The sequence below is a fragment of the Heterocephalus glaber genome, unplaced genomic scaffold (genome assembly GCF_053883595.1).
Source record: "Heterocephalus glaber isolate CG9 unplaced genomic scaffold, H.glaber_assembly_v1.0 deba00001600, whole genome shotgun sequence".
NCBI lineage: Eukaryota > Metazoa > Chordata > Mammalia > Rodentia > Bathyergidae > Heterocephalus > Heterocephalus glaber.
In genome coordinates, this window is record NW_028258372.1 from 35,214,808 (window position 1) to 35,235,154 (window position 20,347).

The 20,347-nt window shown below is 38.8% G+C and overlaps 1 protein-coding gene across 7 annotated transcripts in view; it reads left to right on the forward strand.

Moving 5' to 3' along the window:
* Nucleotides 1-20,347, forward strand: part of Ptprc (protein tyrosine phosphatase receptor type C) — a 113,764-nt gene that overhangs the window by 50,817 nt on the left and 42,600 nt on the right. The window contains exons 4-11 of one of the 7 annotated variants that reach the window (XM_087193868.1): nt 6,850-7,047; nt 9,757-9,900; nt 12,455-12,595; nt 13,338-13,412; nt 14,414-14,440; nt 16,383-16,592; nt 18,090-18,212; nt 19,627-19,764. In XM_087193868.1, coding sequence (XP_087049994.1) covers nt 6,850-7,047; nt 9,757-9,900; nt 12,455-12,595; nt 13,338-13,412; nt 14,414-14,440; nt 16,383-16,592; nt 18,090-18,212; nt 19,627-19,764 — 1,056 coding nt within the window. The remainder of the gene's footprint in view (nt 1-6,849; nt 7,048-9,756; nt 9,901-12,454; nt 12,596-13,337; nt 13,413-14,413; nt 14,441-16,382; nt 16,593-18,089; nt 18,213-19,626; nt 19,765-20,347) is intronic. The other 6 variants (XM_087193869.1, XM_087193870.1, XM_087193871.1 and 3 more) reach the window with 6 other exon arrangements.

The following is a 20,347-nucleotide window of genomic DNA, read 5'->3' on the forward strand; positions in this document are numbered from 1 at the left end:
TTAATCCTTCCTACCCAGGAGCAGGGGATGTCTGTCCATTTTCTGATGTCATCTTCAATCTCTCTTTTTAGAGTGCCATAGTTTTCAGGGAAGAGGTCTTTGATTTCTTTCATTAGGATGATTCCTAGGTATTTCAGTTTTTTGGATGCTATTGTGAAAGGAATTATTTGCCCTATTTCTGTCTCAGTGAGTCTGTCATTGGTGTAAAGGAAAGCTTTTGATTTTTGTGTGTTGACCTTGTAACCAGCTACTTGACTGAATTTGGTTATTAAGTCTAGAAGACTTTTGGTGGAGTTCTTAGGGTCTTCTATATAGAGTATCATGTAATCTGCAAATAATGACAATTTGACTTCTTCATTACCTATCTTTATTCCCTTTATTTCTTTCTCTTGTCTAATTGCCATGGCTAATGTTTCCAGAACTGTATTGAACAAGAGTGGTGAGAGTGGACATCCTTGTCTTGTTCCTGATTTTAGTGTGAAGGATTTCAGTTTTCAACCATTTAGTATGATATTGGCTGTTGGTTTTTCATAGATGGCTTCTATCAGTTTGAGGTAGAGACCATCTATTCCAATTTTTTGTAGGGTTTTTATCATAAATGCATGTTGGATTTTGTCAAATGCTTTTTCTGCATCTATGGAGATAATCATATGGTTTTTCTCCTTGGCTCTATTAATATAGTGTGTTACATTGATTGATTTTCATATATTGAACCATCCCTGCATCCCTGGGATGAATCCCACTTGATCAGGGTGTATGATCTTCTTGATGATCTTCTGCATTCTGTTTGGCATTATCTTATTAAGGATTTTTGCATCTATGTTCATTAGTGAGATTGGCCTATAGTTCTCTTTTCAGTTGGGTCTTTCTCTGCTTTGGGGATCAAGGTGATGCTTGCTTTCAGGAATGAATTTGGGAATATTGCTTCCCTTTCAATTTCATTGAGGAGTTTAAACAGTAGTGGCAGTAGTTCCTCTCTAAATGTCTTACAGAATTCAGCAGTGAAGCCATCAGGGCCTAGGCTTTTCTTAGTTGGTAAGTTTTTAATTACATTTTCAATTTCATTGGTTGATATTGAGTTGTTCAGAATTTTTAGGACTTCTTCGTTCAACTTTGGTAATTTATATGTATCTAGGAATCTGTCCATTTCTTCTGTGTTGTCCATTTTATTGGTGTATAGATTCTGGAAGTAGGTATTGGATGATCCTCTGGATTTCTGCTGGGTCTGTTGTAATTTCACCCTTTTCATTCCTAATTGCATGGATTTGGGCCTTTTGTTTCCTTTTTCTGATAAGGTTGGCTAAAGGTTTGTCAATTTTGTTGATTCTTTCAAAGAACCAACTCTTGGCTTCATTGATTTTTTTGTATCATTCTCTTAGATTCCATTGCATTGATTTCTCCTCTGATCTTTATAATTTCCTCCCTTGTATGAGCTTTGGGGTTGTCCTGCTCTTCTTTTTCTAGAAGCTTGAGGTTCAGCATCAGGTTGTTTAATTGGGCTCGTTCTGTTTTCCTAGTATGCATATTCACTGCTATGGATTTCCCTCATAAGACTGCTTTCATTGTGTCCCGTAGATTCAATATGTTGTATTGTCATTGTCATTTAATTAAAGGAACTCTCTGATTTCTTCTTTAATTTCCTCTGTGACCCATTGGTTATTCAGAAGTATGTTGTTCAATTTCCAGGTGTTTATGAAATTTTTTGAGTTTCTTTTGTTATGGATCTCCAATTTCATCGCACTATGGCCTGATAATATACAGGGGATAAGTTCAATTCCTTTGCACTTACTTAAACATGTTCTATTTGTGAATATGTGGTCTATTTTGGAGAATGACCCATGTACAGCTGAGAAGAATGTGTATTCTGATTTTGTGGGGTGGAAGACTCTGTAAACATCTATTAAGTTCATTTGTTCAAGAGTTCGATTGAGTTCTAGTATTTCATTACTTATTTTTAGTCTAGTTGATCTATCTATTTGTGACAGTGGGGTGTTGAGGTCCCCCACTACAATTGTATTAGTGCATATATGACTTTTCATGTCCTTTAGTATTTGTTTTATATAGTTGGTGCACTAGTGTTTGGTGCATAGATATTTATGATTGTCATCTCTTCCTCTTGGATTCTTCCCTTTATAAGGATGTAGTGTCCTTCTTTGTCTCTCTTAATCAGTGTTGGTTTGAAATCTACTTGATCTGCCAAGAGGATAGCTACTCCTGCTTTTTTTTGGGTTCCTGTCACATGGAGTATTGTTTTCCACCCTTTAACTTTCAGTCTATGAGTTTCCTTTTGAATTAAGTGTGTTTCTTGTATGCAGCATATTGTTGGATTTTGCTTCTTGACCCATTCTGCCAGTCTATTTCTTTTGATTTGTGAATTGAGACCATTAACATTGATGGTTATAACTGAAACGTATTGACTTGTCATTGCCATGACTTTTTCTTTTTGTTGGGTTCTCCCCCTTTCCATTTAATTTCTTGTCATGCCAGATGGGTTCATTCTGCTTTGCTTCCTGGGGTTGTGATCCTCAATGTCTGTTCCTAGGCTATTGTGTAAAATTCTTTGGAGTGCTGGTTTGGTATTCATGAAGTTCCTAAGTTGCTCTTTGTCATGAAAGTATCTAATTTCTCTATCAATTTTGAAAGATAGTTTTGCAGGGTACATCAATCTGGGTTGGAGGCTGTTTTCTTTTAGGGCTTGGAATATGTCCCTCCAAGCTCTTCTTGCCTTGATGGTTTGTGTTGAGAAGTCTGGTGTGATTCTGATAGGCTTTCCTTTGTATGTGATTTGTTTCTTTTCTCTGACTGGTTGGAGAACTTTGTTCTTCTGTTGTGTTTTTGGAATCTTAACAATTATATGCCTATGTGTACATTTTTTTTGATCAAGGCAATTTGGAGTCCTATATGCCTCACTTATCTGTATGTCAGGCTCTTTTCCCCTGCTTGGGAAGTTTTCTGCCATTATTTCTGTGAAGAGATTTTTTATGTCATCTCCACTCTCTCCTGTTTCTTCATTGAGCCCAATCAGTCTTATGTTATTCTTCTTTGCATCCTCTAGCAGCAGCTGGATTGACTTCTCATGTTCCCTTATAATTTTAAAGCAATTTTTTGTTTCTTGGTCACTAATTGCAATCTTATCTTCTATATCTGAAATTCTGTCCTCACATTGGCTCATTCTGCTGTGTAGACTTTCAATGGAGTTTTTCATGTCCTGGAAATCTATTTGCTTCTGTTTTATGGATTCCATTTGTTTCTTATGTTGGGATTCCATCATGTTCCTGAGCTCCTCTCTAGATTTATTAATCATATCTTGCACTAGGGGCACAATTTCTCCTGTTATCTGAGAAATTATTTCTGATTTCATTTTATCCAGATCCCCTTTTGTTGCCAGTTCAGTGGGCCCAGGTGGTTGAGTATCAGAGTGTTCCATCTCATCTCCCTTTGGGGTTGCTGTAGGTGATCTGGAAGTCTGGTTCTGAAACTTATTTATGTGTTTTCTCATTTCAACTGGGGCAGGGGTCTGTTAACGCCTGCATGGATTACCTCCTCTGAGCTGGGAGAGGTGGGTCAGGGGCCAGGAGCAGCAGTAGGGATGGTGACCCAAAAGCCCTTTCCTGTGGGCTGGGAGCAGCGGGAGGGATGGTGGCAGGGAAGTCCCTTCCTCTGGACCAGGAGCAGTGGGATGGTGGCTCAGAAGCCCCTACCTCTGGGCTGTGAGCGGTGGGAAGGATGGTGGCCCGGAAGCCCCTTCCTCTGGGCCAGGAGCAGCAGGACAGAAGGTGGCCCAAAAGCCCTTTCCTGTGGGCTGGGAGCAGCAGGAGGGATGGTGACCGGGAAGCCCTTTCCTCTGGACCAGGAGCAGTGGGACGGTGGCTCAGAAGCCCCTACCTCTGGGCCGGCAGCAGTGGGACTCAGTACCTTGGTCTGGTGGTCTGGTGTCCTCTGTGTCTTTGTAGTGTGGAACCAGGTGGCTGCCTATCTGCAGCGGGGTGATTCGGCATCTTCTGCCTGACTCGGGACCTCGGTAGGGTGTGCGCAGACCTGCCTGTCTGCAGCTGTATGATTCGGTGTGTTCCGTGCCACTTAGGACCTCGGTAGGGCATGGGCAGACCTGCCTGTCTGCAGTGGGGTGATTTGGCATCTTCTGCGCGACTCGGGACCTTGGTAGGGCATGATGTTTCTTTATTTTTTGAAAGGTCTTAATGTTAATGTTAGAATTTTATAGTTTTATAGTAGCCAGTACTAAAAAGACACTTTAAGTAAATGAAAGTCATTCCATATAGCACTGTAAGTGGTCTAAGCATTTATTATTTATTTGTTTTTGTGGTGTTGGGGATCAAACCCAGGGCCTTTGCACTGAACTCCACTCCCCTACCCTTTTTAAAAATTGTCTTATTTGGAGACAGGGTCTTTCTTAGTGGCTAACTTGCACAGGCTGGCAACTTTGAGGTGAGGCATTGTCATGCCTCAACCTTCCAGAGTGCTGGGATTACAGGTGTGCACCATCACTCCTGACTGCCACTTTTAAAAATGAAATTTAACTTTCTCTTTTATGAAAGATTGAGTTAATCTCAGCCATATAAGCGAGTTATTTTGCAGAAGAGGGAAGAGCATGGGATGGGTAATGCATGGTACAATGGCATAGGGCCCATCCTCTTATTGGGAGAGTTTTCTTTATTTCTCGCTGTCATAACAAGCCTCCAAATGATGGGAGCAGGTAAGTTGCACTTAGGACCCAAAACACACAAAAAGAATGTTTTCTCCCAAATGTTGCCAATAAGGATGCAATCAGAAGAAGCCAGTAATATTTCCAAAGTAAGAGACAACGTGGAATTGGCAACTGAAGCATGTTTTGTCATCTTTAATTCTTACTTCTGAAATGAGAGTTTAAGTGAGAGCAAGGATACTAAGGCTTGCAGGTGGAGCGCAGTTCTCTGAACACCCTTTTTCACACCTTCGCCGGAAGCAGTCTTAGCAATGCCATGCTAGCATTGGAACAGCATAGCACTGTCTTTTTGGGTGTTTGCAGCGATCCTCCTTTTAGAGTCTCTTTGTAATTCAAATCTAACAAGAGTGGGAGTGGATGCTAAAAGTCAGCTTATTGCACCAACCCTGGAACCCTGCTAACACCAAAGCTGGTTTAAGGTAAAATAACTAATAATTATCAGGTCTATACTGATGACAGTGAATTAACATGAATGTACAGGATTTTAAGGCCCTCCTTCCCTCCCTCCCTCTCTCCATCTTCCTTTGTCTCTTCTTCTTTACATTGTACTTATCCTCCATCCTTGGCAGTCAATGTACAGCAGATGGGAGAATACTATGGTTAACTTTTGCTCTTACCCTGAAGCCTGGAGGTAGCTATTTGTCTACAGTTGGTTATGTGGGCATATAATTATGAGTGAACGTTTGTTACGAACTGGATGTATTTGTGAGTTAGTTGGTTATAAAGTCTAGATATTGAACACGTTCATTGGGAAATAACATAATAACTATACTATCACTTTGGATTTCTGTAATCACAGGCTAGCTCTGCACTATCATCTGCATGGGCATTGGGCCAGTTCAGTACCATCCAAATTGCTTTTAGCTGTGTTTAGTAAACAGTAATTTCACTTGACCTTCAGCACTAATAAGTGAAGCTAGGATTTCTCTGAGTTGTTTCCATTTCCCTTTTCTTAATTCTCTCTTCAGCAATATCCCAATTTTCTTAACTTTTTCTTCTTATAATTATTTCTACTTCTTTTCTAGCTTTCCCTGCTTCTCCTCTTCTCATATTTGTGCTTCTCTCTTTGACTAGTTTTACTGAGTTGAATGAATTAAAATACTTGTGTGATATCTGTTTTTGGTTAATTCAGCATTTAAATATGTATACTTTGCCATTCAAAGAAGTTAATCCATGTCAAGCAGAAAATTTAGGGAAAAAAAGAGCTCTAAAATACCAGAGATCACATGATTATTTACATAAATTATCATGAAACAATAAGGAAATACACTTTTTCAGTAAAAGAGCAAAAACAGATTTAAATATCCTTAATACATGGTGCTAATTTGTGCTGTAGAAAACTTCTGGCGTTTGTACACCCATATCATCTGAGCATGTACTGATTTTACTATGACTGGTCCCATTTCCCCTCATTTTAAAGTGAATTTAAGCTGTGGAAATGTTACTTCAGTGTCTTATATTATGTCTCTTTTGTCAATATGAAGCTGAAGACATTTTGACATTTTTGTAAGCGTGGATCATTTCTATACCTGTCTGTGAGTTTTACTTTCCAACCGTTTACTAATCTTTTCCTTGGTTGGTTTGGATTTGATTTTTAAAAAATAACAAATCTGCATGTATCTAGAACTTTTCTCTCTCATTTTTTAAAATCCTGGAATCCTAGTACATAATAATACTCTTTTTTGAATTTACTCTTCGCCATTATTTTATAAGTCTTGTAAATTTTTCTGTAAGGATCTTTACCCACCGGGATTCATTCTTGTCACCTGCTCTAGCCAGCTGAGAAACCAGTGACTGAATGGCAAGAGAACCCATGATAGATGCTTTCAGGTCCATTTTCCTATTTTTTATCCTTACTACTGTATACTTTGATTACTTATCTATATCTGCATATTATATTTCTTATTATACTTACATTTGCATCCATATTTGTATCTATGTATATACAATTATATATGCATATACACCTTAGGTACACATATGTAGAGTGTATTTGTGTGCGCGCGTGTGTGCTGCATGGATGGATACTCAGGTGGGCTAGGGAGTTAGTGTACTCAGATAACCACATGTTGCAGGATGTGATGCCCATATTTATCTTCTCCTTCAATCTCCCATTGACATAACAGGACTGACCGGACCAGAGAAGCCTAGTGTCCTACCTCCTAGCAGCCCCTCGCCTGCTCTCAGCACTGTATCCTCACCCCCAAGCATCTCTGAAAGAGGAAATGACTCCTCAGAGACTACACCTGCTCCTAGTCCCAGTGATTCCTCAGCTCATGTTTCCCTGGACCCTTTGGATAATGCTAATGCTCTTAACCTGACAGGTTGGCACGGCACAGAAATGTTCTTAATCTAAATTGTGTTGGAGTGAGCTTATCTTTTAAAGGAATTCTGAAGTAATGAAAATGTGTTTTTCTTTGAAATTATGTGTGCAGATTCTATGGGTGTGATTTTATTCAGGTGAATAAAGTTTAAGAACTATTAGGTGTGTATAAAAATTGGTTGGCTAAAGTCATGCATGCATGCATGTCTTAGGGAAAAGGAAAGGGAGAAGGAATGACCCCCTAAATAAAATCAGGAGTGGGAGTTCCATGGTCCTCTCATGTCCACATTCCATGTCATTCTCTGTTCCTGCTCTCATGGATTTCCTGCAGCCTTGGACAGGTGGGAGCTCCTATTTCAGGGCTTCCTCCCTCCTGCCATCCTAAGTAAGTCCCCTAAAGTAGAATCCTCCTATTTCCTCATTCCATTCCAAGTTGGCATTATCAGGAAATTATTGAATTTAGACCATTTATTTTAAAATATTCACTGTAAGATTTGATAACTTAGCTTTGTCATATGGGTTTCTTCTAGAGATATTTGGGTTATTTAAACTTTATTCAAATTAATCACTTGTGAGAGCCAATAATGGAAATTGAGTAAATGTAATCATGTTCATAGCAAAATATCAGATTGATATGGGAGGTGTATTGGCTGGTGAAGACCACTGATGCTCCTTTCAGTGTTGCTGTATCAGTGACTTCAGCTCATTTTATGTTCATTTCAGTGTATTTGGTACACCAGTTTACCAACATGGTGACAGTCCAAGCACTTCTGAAATGATGTGCTATGATGTCATTTTTCTAGGTAAACAGGTTTACAGAATACTATGATAAGGGACTAAACTATTTTATAGCCTAACGGTGGCATTTAGCTTTTTCTGAAAAAGAAGCATGCATAAAATCATCTGTTTAGAATGCACTGCTGTGTTTCAAATACAATACTGTTGAGGTTTATTGGCTTTTAGTAAACAGTTAAATAAATGGATAATGCCTTCTTTTAGAGATTACAGGACTATATATTAAATCTTTAACCCATTTTCCATGCCACCATAGCAGAGTAGTGTCTTAGAACAGATCTAAACACCTTCATTGCCTGAAGTTTTTATAAAAAGAATGTAAGGATGAAGATGCTGATGACAGGCAAAATATTTCATGCTAGACCAGAGATGACAAACCTTTTAAAGACCTAGTGCCCAAACTGCAACCCAAAACCCACTTATTTCTCGCAAACTGCCAACACTGCCCCATGTGCGCTGTTATCCAGTGCTGGGCTGCTGGGGTGATGCTGGAGTACTCGTTTCGTGTGCCCACAGAAAGGGCTCTTTGTGTCTGCTGTGGCACATGGGCCACAGGTTCGCCACCACTGTGCTAGATGTTTTCACTGCCTAAGTCATGTGACTCAGCTTTCCATTTTAAGGATTCCAGATTTCACTTCACACACACAAAACAGACACATGCAATATTCCTAAATCTTTGCTCACACATATCATTTTTATACCCGATCATATTAAAACCATAGATTTACAGATAGACTGTTAAAGAACAAACTTAAATGAAACAGGTTGGAAATAAAGGCGAATAATAATACAATACTGACTTATTCTGGCACAATATCTTGATAGTGAAATGTGCATGGAATGTTTCCTCTGCTTTTAAATAAAATAGAATATTTCTTGTTTATCCATATACCTAGGAAAAAATTGTTTCATTCACTTTTCTTTTCTTTTCTTTCTTTCTTCTTCTTCTTTTTTTTTTTTTAATGTTACTGAGATCAAACTCAGGACCTTGCACTTGTGAGGCAGGCGGTGGCTAAATCCCTGGCCCTTCCATTCACTTTTCTAATGATATAGTGTACATGTTTCAAGATTTTTCTTTTTTGAAAATGATTACAATAAACATCCACATGCACAACACTAAAGTGTGGAATATTATTTTTATAAAAATCATCTATGCATGTTCCAAAGTATTAATATGGACATATCTATGTATAAACAGACACATAGAAATATTTTACATGTAATTTACATGTCCAGTGGAAATAACATCATTTCGAATACTGTTCCTTTAATATATCATTTTAACCATTATGAAATGACTTCCAGCCTCCTAGGAAATGACTCTGTGTGTGTGTGTGTGCATATGTGTATAGACACACACGTATCACTATTTCCACACCTGCAAGGTCAGATATTATCAGTCTATGAAAATTGCCATGACAATAGTTAAAAATATTCCATGTTGACTTACATTTCTTTAATTTTTCATAACGATGAGCGTACTGTTTGGCTATTCTACCCATTCGACGCCTGCTATATTTCGTGTCCATTTTCCTCTTTCTTCTGTGTGATGTGTAAGAGATGATAGCATTATGGAGGATTTCATTCTTATTCGACCAACAAAGAAACGTCCCGGTTTTCAGTTTGTAAAGTTGGTGGTGAATTCACAAAACCCATCACGATCTGCAAGTGCAAGTGCTACCTGGAATCCGGCACCTTCTGAGGCCTCAGGCAGCCCAGGGGCGCCCGGGAATCTGTACCTGGGGAGCTCAGGGCGCCACTTCCTGCCCAGAGAGCTTCAGTCTTTTAGTAGATCGGGTCATTTCACGGTCTGGTAAACTGTGACAGCAGTTTGCTTCTTATTAAGCTCTTGGTATTTAAATTTTCATCTGCAGCGGGGGAAGATTGATGCGATGATTTCACTTTCTTGCCTCAGGTGTTGCAACCACACCGAATCCTCTCCCTCGCACGCACGCCGACTCGCAGGCGCCCTCTACCGGAGGAGCTGACCCTCAGACACTCAGCGGCCAGGCTGACCTTACCACACGCGAGCCCGCCCCAGGCGGGCCTGAACCAGCAGGTTTGCGGGGCCTTAAGGCTTGAGCAGATAGAGTACTTGACTACTGCTGCACTTAAGAATGGTGTGGGGGAAAAAATACAGACTTTTATTCAATGTTGAACAAGTTGAAATTTCAAACAAATTGAAACAAATTGGAATTTCACAGTTACCCATAGGGTGAGAAGCTACATAACAGAGGTTGTAAAGGAGATGGAATAATAATTACAAGGGAGGACACAACAAAAATGTGCTCAGGCAGAAACTGTTAGCAAGGATACTCTATATTTCCTTATAGTTTGGGCAATTTGTAGTGAAAACCTCTTTTGGAGCAAGTAATAAAGAATAATATGGTGGACTCTGCCCCAGCACCTCAAATCAACACCTTAACTGTTAGGAATAGCAGGAAAGTGACTCCTTATTATCGGTGAAGAGCACTGAGAAATTGTAAGTACAATGTAACTGTTCTTTTTGAAATGATTATGAAACAGATGCTCATATTTCCTATTTAAGCATCAAGAGGCTTTCAGCTTAGCATCTCTGTATTTATAAAAGTCTCCCTTCTCCCTTGTTTTTCCAAAATCAGTGTCCAAATCGTTATATGGACCCCCTTTTATGCAGGAAAACAAGTACATGGTTTCTCAGTTCCTAAACTCACAGATAACCGGAAGGCCTACACGGCCTTCAGTGAAGAGCTCTTGCTTTAGGTGTGACTGAGACATGGAAGTCAAGCACATCAGATGGGATAATGATTGTTTTGAAATATTGATTATCACTGTTCCCTCAGCATGAGAATCATCACACTTTAAACTAGGAGAAAAGCTGCCCTCTTCTCTTTTTTTGTTCCCCTGTCTCCATCTGCCAGAGAACCATTGGAGAAAAAATGTGGTGCTCTCCACAAATTCATAGACTCGAAAGTTGTGGAGAGGAAGAAGCTTTAAAGTAACCAAGGAGGACAGACTCTTGGGAGCTGGTTGTCAAAGCCTACAAAGTAGGCTGCTCAGCACTGATCAAAAAATTATCCTCTCAGTGGCTAAGTCCACTAATTAAAGATCTGTTAAGATTAATCTGCCTAATTAAAATTTGAATGCCACTCCCCAAGTGTGGCTGAGATTACCTATTTAACAAGAGAAATGAGTTTTCAGAGGAAGAAGGGAGGTTGGGAACCTGAAGAAGGTGAGATGGGAGATTCAGGACAGCACTGGGGACAAGGGCACCTATGGGGGAGAGAAATGAGTGACAGAGAGTAGAAAAGAAGATGCAACAAGACTGAAGACAAACCTCGCTGCTTTTAAAACTTATAGAGGGGCCAGTTCTGTGTCTACATGAATTTTTAAAAAGGCAAATGAATACTTGTATTTCTTTAGAGTCCTACTCAGCATCCAGAACTGATGAACTCTGCTTAGTTTATTCAGTCTTTTGAGTGAATTAGTTACATTTGGATATAGTGACTTTTGAAGAAGGACCTGAAAACTCAGTCTCAGTGGGTTGGGAAATAAATTTCCAATCCCAAAAGATGTGCTAAGTTACGGACTGCAATCCGTTTGTAAGTGGAACATGTCTGCCAACCCATATCAAAGCCATTTTCAGAAGGTGCATACCTATGTCATTGAGGAAGCAGAGAATCTGACTGTTAAATGAGACACTGTTTTATATCATTGAGCTGATGGCCACAGGGACCTTGAGCGTGAAATAACTAAAGAAGCCCTCAAATTTGGGCTAGCTCAGATTTCTTTTGCTTTTTCCATAGCAACTAGCATAGTGCTAGTCATCTGGTAGCACACTATGAATTTAAATGGAGTGCCTGTGCTGTGATTGTGTGCGTGATGTCTAGGGCTGGACAACGAAAAGTCTTAACTGAGTACAATGTGCAGCTTCTTCTGCCACAGCCCTGATTCTATACTGGTTAGTTCACGTCTGATTGGAAAGAAGGGAATTATGTCAGTATAATGTGAAGTTTGTTGGTTCTGAACCAATTTGGTTTTCTCTCCTGCCAAGGGAGATTACATAATGAAAACAGAATTGTAACCTTCAACCAGAAGGAGCTCAGCTTTGCACAGGCAGGAGCCCTTTCAGCTCTATTTTAAGAAAATTAAAATCGAGCACCTGCATGTGGAGGTCTCCCGGGGAGGCGCACTCGCTCATGAGAGGCGCTCCGCAGGTGCCGGGTCCCACTTCCTCCTGGCCACCCCGAACGGCCTTTTATCTTCAGAGTTCTTCAGTCTATGTGGTTTCAGTACCTCCAAGACAACACCTCTCTCTGCAGCACTGATGAATTTTTAAATATTGCCCAAGGCAGCGCTCAGTTTGGAGGCTTGGCCTCCCTGGGCTGTCCAAACTATCTGTGGTCTGAAAGTAGAGCTGTATAGGATCCCATCTTGTGCCCCTAAATCCATCTTTTCCGTAAGTCCGCGTGTTGTGGTGCAGTTTTGTGAAATGCGTATACTGTGGTGCAGTAGCTGTGCTTCATTGCCTGTTGCTGTTTCTTAGCTGCAGTCATCAAGTGTTTGTCGGCGGGCTGCTCTCTGCCCTCGTGTGGCAGGACCAGCGACAATGCTGACGGCCCTTCTGGTTGCAGGTATTCCAGGAGAGAGAACAACTGCCACCTTTCCTGCAGACACAAGCTTCACCCCAGCAGCCACCCTCAGCCCTGCACACGACAGCTCTGCTGCCTTACCTGCACACACCTCCAACACCAGCACCCCAGATACCTCCTCAGGTTTGAGCAGCATGTGCCAGGTGTCTTAGGCTGCAGCTAATGAAATGGAAACTCCAAACTCGAACGTAGCTCTTTAATTTTACTCCAAATATTTTCAGGTTTCCTGTTTTATAAACTTTCATATCTTGATGCTAAATTAGGCAAAATAAACTTACTAGTAAGCTTTCTCTGGGGGATATTTTGTTTTATTATTATAAAATAAACACGAAGTTCATGGCAAAGAAGAACAGACAACAGGCTTTAATAGCAGAGAGCCCTAGGATCAAATCCAGCTTCTTCAATTTTCTAGCCAGTCAGGACAACATACTAATACTTTTCCTTCTACAAAAATGGACATGATGTACTCTTTTGATAAGACTGATCAAAGACAGAATAAGCAGCAAGCCTGATGTTCAATAGACATTTTGAAAGAGTAACCTTTACCCCTATTGGCAACCCAAACAAGGAGGACCGTAATCGACAGGGGAAAGAATAGTGTGAGGAAGCTTGCGCACCAGGGAAGAATTATACCAAGAAAAGAATAGTTTTCCTTCAACACAGACAATGTTGAGTTTGTCAAATTCCTTGAAATGTTACTTATCTGGAAGCATGGTTTGTAGATGAGTCTTTGGTCTTTAAAAACAGCAAGTATCGATTGAAATGAGGTTGCCTAGAGCAAAGGTTTTCTTTGTGGCACAGGATTCCCTTTGCCCTCCAGGAGAACGGACTCATTAACTTTCATCTTCTGTTCCTTCCCTTGCAGGTCTCGTCTCTGTAGCCACCGCAGCATCCACACAGAGCCCTGCAGCAAGCACTCTCCCGCCAAGCACAGCAATAGGTGACAACCTCACCCCCAGTCATGCAGGCACCTCACCCCCACACAGCCCACCTCTCCGCCTTGGGCTGCTTTCTCTGCCCAGTTCAATGTAGTGTTTTGACCCCGAGAGCTCAGGAACTCTTAGATTGTTTTCCGTTTAGCAGTGCCACAGCTGATGAGATCAGGACATGAAGTTCCTCTACCCCTCCATGGTTGCAGTAGCCCCCCCAGGAGAGGTGTATTTTATGCGAACGTGCATGAGAAATAATCTAAACTGCTAGAACTTCCTTCTCTAACAGTGGGCTTACCTATTCTCTACCAGTGGAAAAGACTAAGTCTGTCGAAGGGGGTCTCCTTTCTAAGAGAGGAGGTTCAGTCAAGCAGGGAGGGACGTGGAGTTAAAGGATGGGGCCTCCCTAGATTGCCCACAGCAATGGCTGTGTCTGAAGGGGCGAGGGAAGACACAGCCCCTGAGTCTACCCTGCTTCCCAAGTGCTTGCAATCTAAGAGACTGGCAGAGACCCCTTAGCTTCCACATTCTCTAGTTAAATCCGTGGACTCACATAAGATACTATTTGTTTGGAAAGCATTTTTGCTGGCAAAAGTTACAATAGAAACAAGGCACCCCTTGCCTATTGTCTATTTTTTTTTTAAAAGAATATAAAGGATAAACTTCATTCTATAAGGGTTAGAGTTGTATACATCTACTTTTAGGTCAACAAAGGGGATGGAGACCATTCTGAGAGTTTTGGGAGCACGACTATTCAGGCGTATTGCCACGCCACAATCAGATATTTCACAAAAATGTTAATGTTATCAAAATTTTGTTTATTGCACTAATTTATAAAATTGTTTCATGTTACTGGATTATTATAACATGATACTTGGCAAACTCTGTATTATGTGTTAAAGCTAGATAGATTCTACAGTTTATCAAGTTGAAACATTGTAAATCACCTTTCCCCAAATACATGCTAAAATAGAATTTTAATAATTTACCTTCCTTTTCTTCTCTATTGCAGTTCCTACCACAGCCTCAACTCCATGCGGTAAGTTAGTTTTTGTTGTTTGTTTGTTTGTTTTAGAAACAGTGCATGTCACTTTACAGTTGCACTGTTTCTTCATTCCAAGCTTTCAACTAGGCTCACTGGTTCTAAATTCTCAATAATAACTAGCTCCAGTTCTGAAGGCCGGTATTCAGCAGTGACAAGATTGTTGGATTTCATTTTCAAACCTGATTTTGAGTACCTATATTAAAACTTACTAGCTAGATAATTCTGAAGCCACTTAACTACAGCTGAGGTATCTGTAAAATAATATGATAGCAAGTTTGCTTTGGGATGGGGGAAGGATTCAGTGTGATGGTTAATATCAAATGTGGATAATATTTTGAAAGCTCATCAAAAAGAAAAACTGTATCTGTCTCTCTGTCTCTGTCTTTCTGTCTCTGTCTCTCTTTCTCTCTCTCTCTACAGGGGCTGGCTCAAGCCTGAAATCTGAGAACTGCTTGTATCTATCCTTTACTCATTTTCTTCCTCTTTTCTCAACGGAAACAAGCTCCTCCTGTGTGGTCAGGCATATCGTTCTGTTCACTTCTAAATCCTTCAGGAGCTCTTCACGCAGTTAGTGTCAAGGTCAGACTTCAAGTGTCCCCGTTGCTAACGGGACCCTTCATGTTCAGCTTCTGTCCCTCTCCCCTGGCACCATTGCCCGTAGCTCTTTACTTCAGCAACCTTCCTGCAGCCTCCCAAACACAGACCCCCCACCTCTGCGTCTGCTCCCCTTCCTGTTCTATCTTTGCAGTTCTCTCCCCTCCCTCTTCTCCAGCCCCTGCATTTGTTCATGTATGTCCTGCTCACCTGTATAATACAGTGTGAGCCGTCTTCTCAGGAAACCCTCTTCCATCCCCCCGCTCGGAATCCACAGCTCTCTCTAGCCCCAGGTTATTTTGGGCATAACCTTGCCCTTGTTTGACCTCTGCAGTCCAGTCTGTGTGTGCTCCGCATTCGACTGCACTTCTTAAAAAGCTAACTGTGTCTGATTTGCTTTTTTATTCCTGGTGCTTGGGATAGCATCTGAAACATAACAATGGCTGAATGATTTTTGTTAAGTAAAATAAATGATTAAATTAATATTTGCTCAAAGATATTTTTACCAGTCAGTAGAAGTTATTGACAATGAATAAAGTTTAGGAAGTGTTTATTGTTGTCAGTGATAATTTTACATTAATTAAAGCGTTGAATGAGGGCCTATGGTTTCTGAATAATAAACATTCCAAATATTTGGAGAAATGTGTTACTACGTTTCATACAACAAAGGCAATTGTAAAAAAGAAGAGAATATTAGTTCGATGCTTTTCTTTTTTGAGACAGGGTCTTGCCATGCAGTTCAGCATGGCCTCGAACTCACTATGTAGCCCAGGCTGGCCTTGAATTTGTGGTGATCCTTCTGCCTAAGCTTCCCTAGTGCTAGTATCACAAGCATGCACTACCATGCTCGGCTTCTTTTGATTTTATTTTTTGTGTTATTCTTTTGTGGATTAACAAATAATTATTGAGCTCTTATCAATAACAGATATTATTCATGGACCCGGATTTATGGCAGTGATCAAATAAATAGACTGGTTTTACTCTCATGGAATTTATAATCCACTTAGGAAGACAGAAATTAAATGTAATAATTACTTAATATAAATTTATAAGCTGAAGTTCTTGAAAGGTGAAGAGAACTATTAAAGAATGATATGGAAGCACCTCATGCACATCTACTTTTCATATTTCTGGGGATCTTTTAGTGATTTGACTTTTTTTTTTTTTGGTACCAGGGATCAAACTAGGGTCTTTGCATTTGTGAGGCAGGTGGCAGAACCACTGAGCTAAATCCCTGGCCCCATGATTTGACATTTTTGAAAATATATATTAAGGCATTTGTACTTAATGTATATCTATTCATTCTGAATAAAGGATAATTCTCATTTTTATTTTCTTTCAGTTGAAAAATATGGTGATGTCTCTGTGACATACACATATGACAAGAACAGTACATTATTTAGAGCAAAACTAAATCTTCCTGCTACCGCGACATGTAATTCTGTGAAATGTGAAGACTTGGAAAATCTAAGAGAATGTTCACATCCTAGTATTGAAATAGCTGATGATTCATGTCATCCACCTTCAGTTTTCCAATTAGATGTACCACCAGGTAAATATCCAGCCACTGGTGTTTGTATGTTCATAGGGACAGTACAGATCCACGAATGCATGTTCTAGTGAGCCCAGGAACCCGTGTGGTAAGAGAGCAGAGATCCAAGCTGAAGGAAAGAAAGTCAAGAGTGGAATTTTATGCTTTCCTAATCAAGTAAAAATCAGGAAGTAATATAAGCCTTCTCTTTATATCTTTAGTTACCCCTCCTACTTCTTTTACAGAGAAGTAGGTTTACTTTTTTCATTTTACTTCATTTACTTTCTTTTACTTCTCTTACACAGAGGTTCATGTAGATTTCATATAACTTATCTTACTAGGTGATTGTAGACAAGCTTTCTCTTTTCTGTCTTTTACTTAATTCAAGTCATTACACATTACTCATTTTATCCTTTTAGATACAACTTTGCCCTGAGTGTTAAGGAAAAACACAGAGTCAAGGATTTGATGTTTATGGAAAGAAACAAAAAGGAGAACAAAAAAAAAAAAAGGAGAACTAATCAGGCATGGTGGCGCCTGCCTGTGATCTCAGCACTTAGGAAACTGAGGCAGTAGGATCACCACTGGTTCAAGGCCAGCCTGGCTATGTAGTAAGTTCAAGGAGAGCCTGAATTAGGTAGTGAGACCCTGTCTCAAAATACAAACAAACAAACAAGAAAGGAGAATTGCAGTGACATTAAGGAATTTGAGCCGGTTTTGCCACTGCTGGAAGAGAGAAGAGACAGAAAATGCGAAGCAGTGTCTACTGAAGCATTTCTTAACCAAATGTATCTTGGAAGAGGGATTCTGCGCAATTGTCTAAAATATCTTATATAATTTAAAAGTTTGAGATTACTGAGGAATTTATTAACACTTCAAATATTTAGAATTCCAGTGTGTTTTGAGAAAATCCATCTAACTTATTCATTTTCCTATAATACTATGAAATAAGTCATCATTTCAACACAGAAAATGTCAATATTTAAAAATGCCTACCCTAAAAGAGAAGACCCTATTATTCCGTGTAATAATCGATCAATCAAAATAGTTAACAGAATCGGCTTACAAAAAAGATATAATTAAGAAATCAAAATGAAGTGTTTTAAAATGTACAAAACTATAGTTTTATTTAGATGTTTGCTTAAGTTTCATTTTTAAAAGTAGCATAATTCTAAATGAAACTTAAGTGCCTAATATTGAAACAATAATAAATACAGTACTGTAATAAACGTTAAATATTTGAAGTGATGTATGCTAATTACCCTGATTTGATCATTATCACACAATGTATACATGTATCAAAGTACCATCTCGCACACCACAAATTCATACAATTATGTGTCAATTAAAAATAAAGCTTAATATTAATGAAGTAATCAAGAAATATCAAATCTTGAGAGTTATTACATTTTTTTTCAAAGCACTCTAAATGCTTGCCAAATTCTATATCAGTGACTTTAGTTGAGAAATGTGCATATTATGTACTATTAATTGTCTATTTCTATATCTTCTTGACAGAATATGAAAAGTTTCAGTTAATTGATTGTACACCAAAAGAAGTAGCAGATACTTCAATTCATTTATGTTGGGAAAAGGAGCATTTTAATTGTACTGAAAATTTTAGATATGAATTTCAATGTGGTAAGAATGTAATGTTCATCACAGATTTTTTTGTTGTAGAAACTGTTCTAGATATTGTCCTCTATGCTCTTTTCTTCCTCTTCCTTTTGGTTTCTGGTATGTTTGAAGTCAAATAATTATTACCTATGCCACTCAAAGAGATTCCAAAATAAATACTCATCTTGAAATGTAAATATCAAAATAATAAAAGTTAATTATTTTACAGAATTTTTTTGATGATTGTTATACACCAGGTATTGCTGAAGAGATTAGGAGAGAAGGGTGTTACAACAGAGTGGTGATACATATACTATGTTAGAAAGAAAAAGAAGGTATAAGATTATTGGGTCAAGAGTCTACTTTGTCAGGCTTCTTTCAACAGAACTGGTACACAATTTCATGCATGCTTGTTTAACAGGAAAAGAGCAAGCACTCATAGGAGTGAATATGGTTTTGGATTGAGATAACATTTCCTTTTCAGTGTATTAGAATTTAATGGGAGAGACTCACCTATCCTCAGCATAAAGCCAGGCTGTATTTGGCAAAACATAAATCGTTATGTATGTGCACACATATGCTAACATACATACATACACACATGATGGAATGTGGCATTGGTTGTAATCATCATGTTAAGGGGAATAAGTGGCTGTGATATAAGCAATATAAGGAACGTAAAAACTAACACATATAGACTGACAAGAAAAATCATATATTTAGAAAATCTCTTTAGGCAAAGGCTGTGTGTCAGCTTTCCCATCACTGGGACAAAATATGTGACACCCACAATTTAAGGAGGAGTGCTTGATTTTAACTCATTATTTCAGAGGGTTCAGTCCATGGTTGGCTGGCCCCAAGATAGAAACAGCATGGCAAAAGGGTATGGCAGAAGAAAGCTTCTCAATTCACAGAAGCCAGGAGGTAGAAAAAGAGGGAAGAGCCAGGGGGAAAGGCATACTCTCAGTGACCTACTTCCTTCAAGCAGGCCCCATCTTCTAACAGCACATTCAGCTATGAACTCATCAGTAGACAATCCCCTGATGAGGATAGTGCCCCCATGACCCAGTCACCTTCTGAAAGCCCACCTCTGAGCATGTGACATTTTGGGGGCATTTTAGATGTAACCATAATAGGCTACCAAGGTGTAATCTAAGGTTTTGAGTACAGAATCCTAATCTAAGGCCTCATTCCATCAGTTAAATTAGAGCCACTTTGAAATTATACTTGCAAAGTATTTTTTTGAAAGTTGAGCATAGCAAAATCATTTTCAAGATTTTTGACTTTTTATTTGAACCATTGGCATTGGTTTTTAATCTAAGAAATATCATAGTGTTACAAATAAGGAAAAGAAAGAAAAGAAATATATATTTCTGCATAAATACAAAAGAAGAAACTTGTGTGTTAATATAACATATGCAATATTTCTTTCTTTCAGGTAATTTCCAATTTTATAACCAATCAATTGAATTAAAAGGCCTTCTTCCCAAAACAAAGTATAACTGTAGTTCACGAGTGTCCTATAAAGGCCAGAGCTACAGAAATGAAATTATATATGTCGAAACAGATTGGGGAGGTGAGTATATTACTTAAATTTATATGTAAAACTGCATAGCCTTTCCTGTCCTTTTAATTTTGGATAATAATAGAAAACTATGGGACTTTAGAGGACAAATTTTTAAAATTGAATTTAAAAATAAATTACTCAAGGCAAAAACTTATGCCAATTTTTTTGTTATTGTTCAAATTGTAGTCTGTTACGTTGTCATGTTAATAAGTAAATTGTTTCATTCTCTTTTTTATCATTTAATTTACCCTTCCTTTTATAATAGTCACTTCTTTTTGTATTTTTGTGCCCTCTTCCCCTTTGTCAGATCCTGCCTCTGATAGTAGTAAAATAAGCAAAAGAAACTCATAAAGCAAAGTGGTAAATCTAAGTATTGATGGCAAAATAGTAATTACTGCTTTCAAATTGCCATCAATGTAAGTAATAACACAACAATAGTACAACATGATAATGATATAACTGAGAGGTAAGATTATGGCAATTAATAGAGTCTGGGGAGAGAAAAAAGTTAAAAAGTGCTAAAATTCCACTATTATTTAAAAATATGAAGATTCTAACTAAATTTAAATTTGCTAGAAAAACGAATTAATTA